This window comes from Rhagoletis pomonella, unplaced genomic scaffold, assembly GCF_013731165.1.
Source record: "Rhagoletis pomonella isolate Grant_MI unplaced genomic scaffold, Rhpom_1.0 Rhpom_scaffold_01804, whole genome shotgun sequence".
Lineage (NCBI taxonomy): Eukaryota > Metazoa > Arthropoda > Insecta > Diptera > Tephritidae > Rhagoletis > Rhagoletis pomonella.
The window spans coordinates 9,950-21,406 of NW_023460358.1; the positions used below are offsets into that span (position 1 = coordinate 9,950).

An 11,457-nucleotide genomic window follows, 5' to 3' on the forward strand; every position below is an offset into this window, starting at 1 on the left:
ACAAATAAAACGCAGTACACATATACTTTACATATACTTTATTGAACTTTGTAGTCTTTGCTTGTGCTCGGCGTGTTGCCCAAAGTATTATTGTGCGCACACGTCTTATGCCTTCGCAAGCTCAAAGCGAATTGAATTGTCGATCGTCGGCAAACTCGAACGCAAGCAAACGAAAACCAACAGGGGTTGCCGTAGTGTGTTTGCAAGCGCTGCACAAAATGGAGTTTGTTACACTATTACACAAAACCCCGCAGGGTCGCAATTGTTTATGAAATCTATTACAATACATTACGTGATGTTTACATTGACCAGCAAACAAACAATAAAACATGAAATGAACAATTAAAGTAATTTAGAATTTAGGAAATATATGATTGCTTCAAGTTACTTTTTCCAGAACGCCCCACTCCGATAAAACATTGCGTAACGAATTCGCGATATTGTCAGCGGAATGATTTGTGGTTGTTAATAAAGTTGTGGTCGATAATACTGCTGTCTGTAATTTCATTTTTTCCGTAACAAAGTGGCATGTGACGGTTAAGTAACCAACATTAAAATTTCTTGTAATTTGATTTTAGCATCACTGTACATGTTCTTTAACAACACATTTTGTAGAGTTGTTCGACTAGGCAACACGTATCGGGGATCTAAACATTTAACAAAATTTCGGAAACCTACATCTTCAACAATTCGAAAGGGCTGCACATCTAATGTGACCATTTTCTTTAATGATACATCAAGTTCTTTTTTACGCGTCGAAATTTGGTCGTAATTTTCAGACTTACTAAAATGTGCTCATATGGTATTAATCGGCTTTACACAATTATTGAGGGTAGGATGAGCGCGATTCAAATGATCCGACAGGTTGGTAGTATTACCACTAGTTTTGTACTCTCGACCACAGTGGAGACATTTCGCCAATCTCTTGTATTTTGATGGCTCAAAAAACTTCCACACGTTGGATGCGCCCACTCTCTTTCTTTTAAAACGTTTTCTTTCAGAATCGGATTCGCTACAAGAATCAATATTTACCGAGGTATCTTCACGGGATGCTGTACAGAAATACAAATATTTAATAAAATAATTACGCTACGTACTACACAATTAATGTACTCTTACTTTTAGCAGATTGGACGAATTTATCCATTCCGTCAATTAAAACCCGTCTACATCACCAACCTAAATAAAAATACATATGTATGTGTGTTATTAAAAACTTTGCATTTTTCTTTTATATTGAAATTAAAATTATTTTTACTTTATGCCACTTTTTCGCGCCTTTATTTTAGACAAAGATGACACCTTTGATAATTTTAGCGATGGGTAATATATCAATCAATCAATCAATCATTTATTTACTTTGTAAGTACAGTAAAACTCGAAGTCTTTAAGCGTACTAATAACAAAAATTTCAATTACAAGATCAAACTTAAGCTAAGACAATAATATAATTATATGAACTACATATCATTCTTGCTATATTATAACTAACACTAAGGGATAGAAGACAGACAGAAAACTTGAAAAGACAGAGGATGGGAAGTGGATAGTTAATTTTTGAGTAGATTTGCAACTGCTGTTTTGAAGCATTGAATCGAACTTACAGATTTTATTGAATTTGGTAGTGAATTCCATATTCTGATAGCACTAACAAAAAATAATCTTGAGGCTATTAATGTTTGGTATTTCTTCTTTTTCTTTTTTGGCGCCGTAACCGCCTAAGCGATTTTCGCCGAGTTCAGCAAAGCACGCTAGTCGTTTCTCCTCTGTGCCAACTGACGCCAATTGGAAACGCCAAGTGAAGCCAAGTCCTTCTCCACCTGATCTTTCCATCGCAGTGGGGGCCTCCCTCTTCCTCTGCTACCACCAGCGGGTTCCGAGTTGAATACTTTCAGAGCTGGAGCGTCGGTGTCCATTCGAACGACATGACCAAGCCAGCGGAGCCGCTGTATTTTAATTCGCTGCACTAGGTCCATATCATTGTAAAGCTCATACAGCTCATCGTTCCATTGTCTGCGGTACTCGCCGTCGTTAACGCGTAGAGGCCCGTAAATCTTCCGCAAAATCTTTCTCTCAAACACTCCAAGAGCCGCCTCATCGGATGTTGTCATTGTCCATGCTTCTGCGCCATATACCAGCACGGGCATGATGACTGACTTATAGAGCATGGTTTTCGTACGTCGATTGAGGACTTTACTCCTGAATTGCCTACTCAGTCCAAAGTAGCACTTGTTGGCAAGAGTGATTCTGCGTTGGATTTCAATGCTGACATTATTATCGGTGTTAATGCTGGTTCCCAAGTAAACGAAATTCTCTACTTTCTCGGAATTGTAACTGTCAACAGTGACGTGGGTGCCAAGTCGTGAATGTGCTGACTGTTTGTTTGATGACAGGAGATACTTCGTCTTGTCCTCGTTTACCACCAGACCCATTCGCTTTGCTTCCTTATCCAACTTAGAAAAGGCAGGACAGACTTCGCGGTTTTTGTTACCGATGATGTCGATGTCATCGGCATAAGCCAGCAATTGCACGTTCTTGTAGTAAATTGTTCCTGAGCGGTTCAGTTCTGCAGCTCTTATTATCTTCTCCAACATCAGGTTAAAGAAGTCACATGAAAGGGAGTCACCCTGTCTGAAACCCCGTTTTGTGGCGAACGGCTCGGAGAGGTCTTTTCCAATTCTGACGGAGCTGGTGGTATTGCTCAACGTCATTTTACACAGCCGTATGAGTTTTGAGGGGAAGCCAAATTCAGACATAGCGGCGTATAGGCAACTCCTTTTAGTGCTGTCAAAAGCGGCTTTAAAGTCGACAGATACGTGGCGAGTGTCGATCCTTTTCTCGCGGGTCTTTTCCAAGATTTGGCGTATTGTGAATACCTGGTCTATGGTGGATTTGCCAGGTCTAAAGCCACACTGATAAGGCCCAATCAGTTCATTGACGGTGGGCTTCAGTCTTTCACACAATACGCTCGATAAGACCTTGTAACCTATGCTTAGAAGGCTGATCCCGCGGTAGTTGGCGCGGATGGCGGGGTCACCTTTCTTGTGGATTGGGCAGAGCACACTTAAACTCCAGGCGTCGGGCATGCGTTCATCTGACCATATTCTGCACAAGAGTTGATGCATGCACTTTATCAACTCCTCGCCGCCGTACTTGAATAGCTCAGGTGGCAGGCTGTCAGCTCCAGCGGCTTTGTGGTTTTTCAGCCGCGTTATTGCTATACGTACCTCGTCATAGTCAGGCGGTGGAACGTCGACTCCGTCATCATCGACTGCGGGCTCGGGTTCTTCTTCTCCACAACTTTCCGTGCTGCTACCATTTAGTAGGGCGGAAAAGTGTTCCCTCCATAATTTAAGTACGCTCTGGACATCAGTTACTAGGTCGCCATTATTGTTCTTACGGGAGTGCGCCCCGGTCTTTAAACCTTCCGTAAGTCGCCTAACTCTCTGGTAAAATTTTCGGGCATTCCTCCTGTCGGCCAGCATTTCAAGCTCTTCGCACTCACGTATTTCTGCCTCTCTCTTCTTGTTGCGGCAAATACGTCTCGCTTCCCTCTTCAGATCCCTATAGCGGTCCCACATAGCGCGCGTTGCGCCCGATCGCAGCGTGGCCCTGTAGGCGGCATCTTTTTTTCATCAGTTTGAATAGGAATAAAATATTGCCATAACTTAAGTAACTTTCGATGCTATAACCGAGAATATTTACGGTGAGCAATGATATATGATATATTTAAAGCTCCTTTTAATTTATTCTTCGATTCATAATCAAGATTTCCATACACTATTTCACAATACGCGATATGGGGAACGATAAGTGACTGAACTAGCTTCAATTTTGTATTATTTGGTAGGCAATATCATATATGCCAAAGGTTTCTTAAAATAAAGTATATTCTAGAGATACAGTGGTTGATATGATCTGTGCAAGTCAGACGAGAATTAATTTTAAAGCCCAGATTAGTCACAACATGTCGAAACTTTAACTCAGTTTGCCCCACTATAATTGGCGATAGACAACTCAGATCAAAAGAATGAGGTGATATAGATATAACCTGCGTTTTGGCAGCATATAAGCAGAGGCTATTTGTTTCAGCCCAGATCTCTATTCTCCTTAGATCTTCATTTAACCGAAACACAATGTCTTTCCCAAGTCCAATAGGTCGCGAGTAGTAGATCTGTGTATCATCGGCATACAGGTGAATATAAGCATTTTGACAGCAGTGAACAATATCATTTATAAATATACTAAAGAGTATAGGACCCAGGATTGAGCCTTGCGGTACACCGGAATTAATTTTCCTGTGTTTCTCCACATTGCACTTGTTGGTACCTGTTTGATAAATACGCTTCCATAAACTTAAGCGAAGTAGAGTTGAAACCAAAATAGTACTTCAATTTTGCAAGAAGAATGTCATGCTTTACGGTATCAAAGGCTTTAGGAAAATCTAATAGCACCAGGATAGTGAGTAGTTTGTCATCATAAGCAGGACGAATATCTTCCATTACCTTCAAAACCGCTGTAGAACAACTGTGACTTGACCGAAAACCAGATTGGACCTCACTCAACAAGTTATGATTATTCAAATGTAGAACTATCTGGGACGAAATAAATGTTTCAAAAACTTTGGCTAAAACAGGTAAAATTCTAATAGGCCTATAGTTTTCGGGAGAGTCACAAGACTCGCCTTTGGGAACAGGAATAATATTTGCAATCTTCCAAAGGTTTGGAAAGGAGGATGATGTTAAGGCAAAATTAAAGATATGTGTAAGTGTCGGAAGAATGTAAGGGATAATCAGCTTAAGGAAACGTAGACTGATACCATCTATACCAGTAGCATTTGACTTGCTAGCAAAAATATTGTTTACAACATCGTCCTCACTGGCCGTATTAAAAGAAAATTCACATGAGGGTTTGCAAACCAAATTTTGATTAAAACTGAACGAGTGCGAATTCGTAAGTTTATTATTGGCGCCAATGAAATAATGGTTAATCTCATCCGCACCAAGACCGCAAGGTTTTGAATCTTTATTACAGACTCCCATAGATTTCAAATTTTTCCACAATGTTCTGGAGGGTAATTTTGTATCAAGCTTATTTTCCAGATAGACTCTTTTACTGTAACGTATTTCTTTAGCTACTTTATTTCTCAAATTTTTATATGCATTCCAACACTCGTCTGAAGGATATTGCTTCCAATATTTATAGGCCTTACTTCGATCCTTAATAAGATTAAGAATGTGCTTAGTGAACCACGGTCTCTTATAATTATTCACTTTTATAGTACGTAGAGGGACATATTTATCATACAAGTATTTTACCAGTTTATTAAATTGATCTAATTTATCATCCAAATTCGAGAAGAACCAGCAAGAGTTCCATTCCAGTGATATACTTTCGTCACTCAGTGGTGTTTTATCAATACATTTAAAATCTCTGAACGTCAGGTTGGTAACTGACAATTCTTTGTTAAATTCAATATTAAAAGATAAAAATACTAGTTTATGGTCAGAGACTCCATCTAAGGAAAATTGGTCTACATCGCTTACACCAAAGAGATCTATCATGCTTGGCTTACAGTGTGGAGCAAAACGTGTTGCAAATTCGTTTACGACAGTTAATCCACAATTGGTAAAGTTTTTTAGTAATTGCCTACATTTAACATTATCCAGGAGAAGATCGACATTAAAATCACCACAGACGAGGACATTTACATAGCTCAAGGACAGTTCAGATATTTTTGAAAAAATAGTGGTAAAGTCATTAGACCTATGGGGATTATATACACATATTACAAGACACCGTTGAACATTATCACTAAACTCTATAAAAAGACTTTCAATTGTTTCAGGGCAGACAGATTTATGAACGACTTTACATTTAAGACTGGATTTGAAATAAATGGCAATGCCACCCCCTCTATGACCAGTGGACCTATCATTCCTTAACAGAGAAAAATCACAAAGAGCATAAGCAGAGTTAGCAATACAAGGTTTGAACCATGTCTCAGTTACACAGACCACATCAATATTTATTTCCCGTAACAAAAAGTTTAAATATTCAAGTTTATCAGTCGATAAACTTCGAGCATTAAAGTGGCAAATATTGAACCCATTATTATATTCGCACGTAAATTTCAGAGCTAGCCTAATATTATTACTGCTAGTGTATCTACACAAGGTACTAGTCATATGGATCACAGTTTGGGAGGCTTGCGAAACAGTCAGCTGCAGAGTACAAATAGAAGGAAAGGGAAGAAATGGGGTAGATGTGAAATATGTATATTGATGTAATATGTGAAATAATGTGTATTGAGAATACACTTACCAGCCGCGTTTGTCTTTTTAGCTGAGTAGCCAGTCGCATAAGCTCACGGTTCTTTTTTGTCAAGCATTCATGAACAAATATCTTTTCATCAGAATCAATTCCAATATTGCGGCGAGTTAATGCCTTTCGGCTAGATTTGAGAAATCGAGCAACTGCTACGAACAAACGAGAGCGATCATAAGCTGAATTTAGCTTTACAATGATTGGAGAGGGGTTTGTGTTGTTGGCGCTTTTGCTACTGAGACGCATACTAAAAGTAGAGCGAATTGGAAGTGGATGTAGGTTGATCGACTCACATAGTTGAGTAAACAACGAAGTTAAATTTTCTTCGGCTACCTGCGGAACATTATACATAATTGCGTCCGCTGACACCAGTGCATTTTCCACCTCATCCAAGTGTTGACTCAACTTATTCATGTCACTGCTTTCATCTGCATTTAGCGTACTCACTCTCTCCTCCATAGTTTTCATAGCTACATAGTTTAAAGTTAGTTAGTTCAGCCGATACTTCACCCATTTTTTGCATTACTCGCTCTTCACTTTCTTTTATATTTGCCAGTATGTTTGCCATGTACGCTTCTAACTTTGCTTCAAGCCTCTCAAATGAACTTGCCGTTGTAGGACTGCTTACTCCTCTGACTTGCAGGTTTTGGGCGGGAAATTGCAGGGGAGAGGGAATATTGCGCGCACTCTTTCTCTGGCCCGACATATTTGTGTTCACTCAAAATTCGAATGACGAATACCGAGAAAATTATGCAAAAGTAAACAAATATCAGCTGCAGCCGTGGTGTTGTGCGGACAAAAGTTTTACCAGATATGGTTAAGAACTTTATTAAAAGCCGGTAATTACGTTAATACGCGTGATATAATGCAGCGCCACAAAAAACACGTCCACTCACAGTGACATTATTTATTAGTATCAGAGAATTTTTCTGCAGCAAATGACATTTAAGGACCCCGTAGACTAACATTCATGAATGCTTTACATGACTCATGTTGTCTCAAGTTTCTTTTGTTTGCTCCTATGTATTATATATCTTATTTGCCAAAGCATTAAAAAAACTTTATTTAAATTTCCTTTCCATGTAGGCGAGAGAGCAAATATATACATAAATAAAAAGGAAAGTGGTGAAAAATATTCTCAAGAATATGAATGATCCATCCAGTCTAAATTAAACCGGTGCGATTGACCATCGATAGTGACGCAAAACCATCGATAGTTCTGGAAAATAAAAACCATCGATACTATCGATAGTACCATCGATAGTTTTGCAGCTCTACTAGCGTGTCTCAGTCCTTTGCCACAAAAGCGGCTATAACTTTTTTTTCTATTCAAAACAGTAAGAGTGCCACCTTTCTGAAATCCTTATTAAATGAGCAATTTTTTTATGTAATGTAAAGTTAGAGCTCAGTACACTTTTTTCACCAGAGATAGTCAAAGTTGGGGAAGAAAATATCAAAAAGTTAAAAATCCCAAAATAGTCCTAATTTGATGATGGTTCCTTAATATATTTTAACTACATTGCATTTGAGTATGGAGAAGCAATTATCTGGAAGTATTTTACATAAAAAATTTACTAAGTATAGCCTGGTTTGTAGATGCAGTTAAAGAAAATACATGAAAAGGCACGATTTTTTTTTTTAATTCAAAAAAATGTAAATATTTCAAAAACGGTGACACTTTTACCTGAAAATTTTTTGTTTATCAGGGAGCTCACTCTCCCCCCCCCAAACTGCCAAACTTTAGGGGAAGGTAGGTGTGGTAGGGTGAGCTCCCTGATAAACAAAAAATGTTCAGGTAAAAGTGTCCCCGCTTTTGAAGTATTTACATTTTTTTTATTTAAAAAAATCGTGCTCTTTCATGTATTTTCTTTAACTGCATCTACAAACCAGGCTATACTTAGTAAATTTTTTATGTAAAATACTTCCAGACAGTTGCTTATCTATACTCAAATGCAATGTAGTTAAAATATATTAAGGAACCATCATAAAATTAGGACTATTTTGGGATTTTTACTTTTTGATATTTTCTTCCCCAACTTTCACTATCTCTGGTGAAAAAAAAATGTACTGAGCTATAGCTTTACATTACATAAAAAAATTGCCAATTTAATAAAGATTTCAGAAAGGAGCCACTCTTACTGTTTTTCGGATATCGAAAAAACGAAGGGCTTCGGAGAAAGTCGACATATCGAGGCCTAACCGCAAAAAATTTAAGATTTTTTTTCAAAACTTACTTCTTGATGCAGAAATACTCTAGGACCTAGAGTCTAGGTGAACAAAAATCTGACAGAGAGTCCCTATTTAGAAAATGAAAGCAAATTTTTGCCGAAATGCCGATTAAGGATAAGAAGATCGGCGCAAAGTTTAATGCTTCGGTTCTGAAGCGCCCCGCAAATGAGAAATTGGTAATTTAATTATAATTGTGGCGTATGTTTGGACTTTAGGGTGTATGTCAAGAATTTATTTACACTTTTAGCGGTGATAGCAGTAAATAAATATCACATTCGCTATAAAAAATTTCGAATTATGGACCGTTCCATGCGTTCTTCAAGTTGTCAAGTCAACTCCCCACAGGTGCAAAGAGCGCTAATGCATCAAAATTTAATTTTGAACAAAAATCGTTTGCGGTACATGCGGTTTGAAGGAAACATGAGACCGTCAAATTTTCGTTTGTTTGTTTAATTCTCTGAACCGCCCCTGTTGTGATATGGCACTTCATTCTAAATATGGAGTAGTTTACAAATATACACGTATACTTCTACAATCACAAAAATTTTCGTGTCTTTCTTTGATTTCGAATCGAAAACATTCCAGTAGCGAAAATGGTCACCGGTGACATCGTCATTAATGAGGATTTAGTGACATCGTCGCACTTGCTGTGAATCCTAAACGACATATAGCTGACAATGACACTGGTGACAATGTCATGCAGGTGTACTCCTATCAAAGACTTATAACAGACAATGTCTTGCAGCGCTTACTTATAAAAAGTCCATTGCGAGATACTGTCGCTTGAATGTCATTAATGATCACTGCATGACCAAGTCATGCAGATGACATCAACGACGAAATTACCATTTATTACAAACGGAGCCCAAAGTCATTTAAGACGTAACTTTTCCGTATAATACGGTAGACAGATTGATGGGATTATTTGCATTAGCAGCATTTATTTGCTTTAACTCGTGAATAATCCTCTCACAAATGCGCATTGGCTCGATGGAAATGCACGAAATAAATGAGCATTTATACTGGATTTTCCAATTTGCATTTGGCAACGCTGTCCAAAATTGGCATATATTTTCTATTGTGAATGGTGACTGTGGTTGACAGCACGGAAATAATTAAAAGAGAATCCGAAAACAAGCATATCAGAAGTAAGTTATTTTAAAAAATTTGTTAAAAATAAATGAAATATATTAAAAAAATGAATTATATCTAATTTCAGATGGCCAGCGATAAAAAACGCAGTACTTGGAGCACCAGCGACGAGAAAGTGCTATTGGATTTATGGGCGGAACGTGCGGATGACTTGCGACGGGCGAAGCGCAATCTGCATATATATGCGGATATATCGACACAGATGGCGTCAAAGTTTAGTGCAAAGGAGGTCCACATAAAAATCAGAAACATGACCCAAAGATATAGGTAAGTCATTTTCTATTTAACCATTCTGAACACTAATTGCAAATGTACTCAAAATTTCAGAGAAGAAAAGAAAAAGGTAGGACCATCTGGTGGGAGTCCCTCGCTGTGGAAACATTTTGACGCAGTCCACCAAATCATCGGTTTCAACGCAGCAAACAACGCTGAGATTTTAGAATCTTTTTCAATGGTAAAATTTCAGTTTCACACATAAATATATATGTAAATATATTTTTGTAAAACTTTAAAAATACATAAAACTTCTTAATTTTAGGATATATTGACATCAGGACCGCAGCCGGTGCCATCACCATCGAGTTTAGCGTCCCCATCCCCAGTGCCTCAGTCGTATCCATACGCTGCTGCTGCACCGTCATCAACCGCAGCACATCCATCGTCACCAACCGCTGTACCTTCACCGTCACCATCGCCTCAAACTTCGTCACCGCTTTCGTCGCCGGTGGAGTTGTCCAGTTCTTCGCCACTTGACACTTCGAACATATCTTCGACTGCAGCTTCCACATCCTCTAAAAGGAAAAGAAATTATATGGGTGAGGTGGTGCAATTAGCTAAAGAGCAAAACGAGCTGTTAAAAGTGGTCATAGACGACGGAAAAGTTTTAACAGCAGAATGCGTTAATGCTATTAAAGAGCAAAGTAGTGCTACAAAAGAATTCATTAGTTTAATGAAAAGCGTTTTGGAAAAACTGTAACTTTAAGTAGTATACATATGTATGTTTTAACACCCATGAACAAAAAAAAATGGGTGTGCGGCATTTTGATAAATTTTGTTTGTATTTGGCTTTTGTTTATTTAATGTTTATTAACATTTTACAAAATTCTAGCGTATTATATAACAAAGAGCATATGTAAAATTCCACATTTCAAAGTTTCGAATTCATAAAAACTGTTTTAGTAATATATTTAGACAAGTTTTTGGTATGCAGTTTTTTAAACCATTAAATTCTAGTATATTAAGTGCATCTTTAAGTAGCTGAGGATTCGAGCTGATTTTTAATAAATCTTTCTGCTGACCATATAAGGAAAATGTTTTCGCATACTCTATATGCGTAGAGCCATCAGCAAAAAAAATTATTAAAAATCAATGCGAATTCTCAGCCGCCCTGAAGATACACTTAATACACTAAAATTTAATGATTTAGAAAACTGCATACCAAAAAATTGTCTAAATATTCTGCTAAAAAAGTTTTATAAATTTTTCTAGATTTTGTACAAGCTTTGAAGTGTGGAATTTTACTTATGTTGTTTGTTGTATAAAACGCTAGAATTTTATAAAAAGTTAATAAACATTAAATAAAAAAAATCCAAATACTACCAAAATTTATCAAAATGCCGCAAAAAGTAGAATAAAAATTGATTTAATTTTGGTTTTAATCTAATTTTAGGCACATATATATGTATTTATGTAAGCAAAAGTTAATTGGAATAGAAAATAACTGAAAAGGAAATGAATTTAAATAAAAAT

General features: G+C 37.4%; 1 protein-coding gene across 1 annotated transcript; it reads left to right on the forward strand.

Annotated features, from left to right (window-relative positions):
• Positions 1-9,258: 9,258 nt before the first annotated feature.
• Positions 9,259-10,881, forward strand: LOC118752744 (mediator of RNA polymerase II transcription subunit 15-like). Its single transcript, XM_036487622.1, has 3 exons — positions 9,259-9,975; positions 10,036-10,162; positions 10,247-10,881. Exons 1-3 carry the CDS (start codon positions 9,776-9,778, stop codon positions 10,682-10,684), a joined length of 765 nt encoding a protein of 254 aa, XP_036343515.1. The 5' UTR covers positions 9,259-9,775; the 3' UTR covers positions 10,685-10,881.
• Positions 10,882-11,457: the final 576 nt, after the last annotated feature.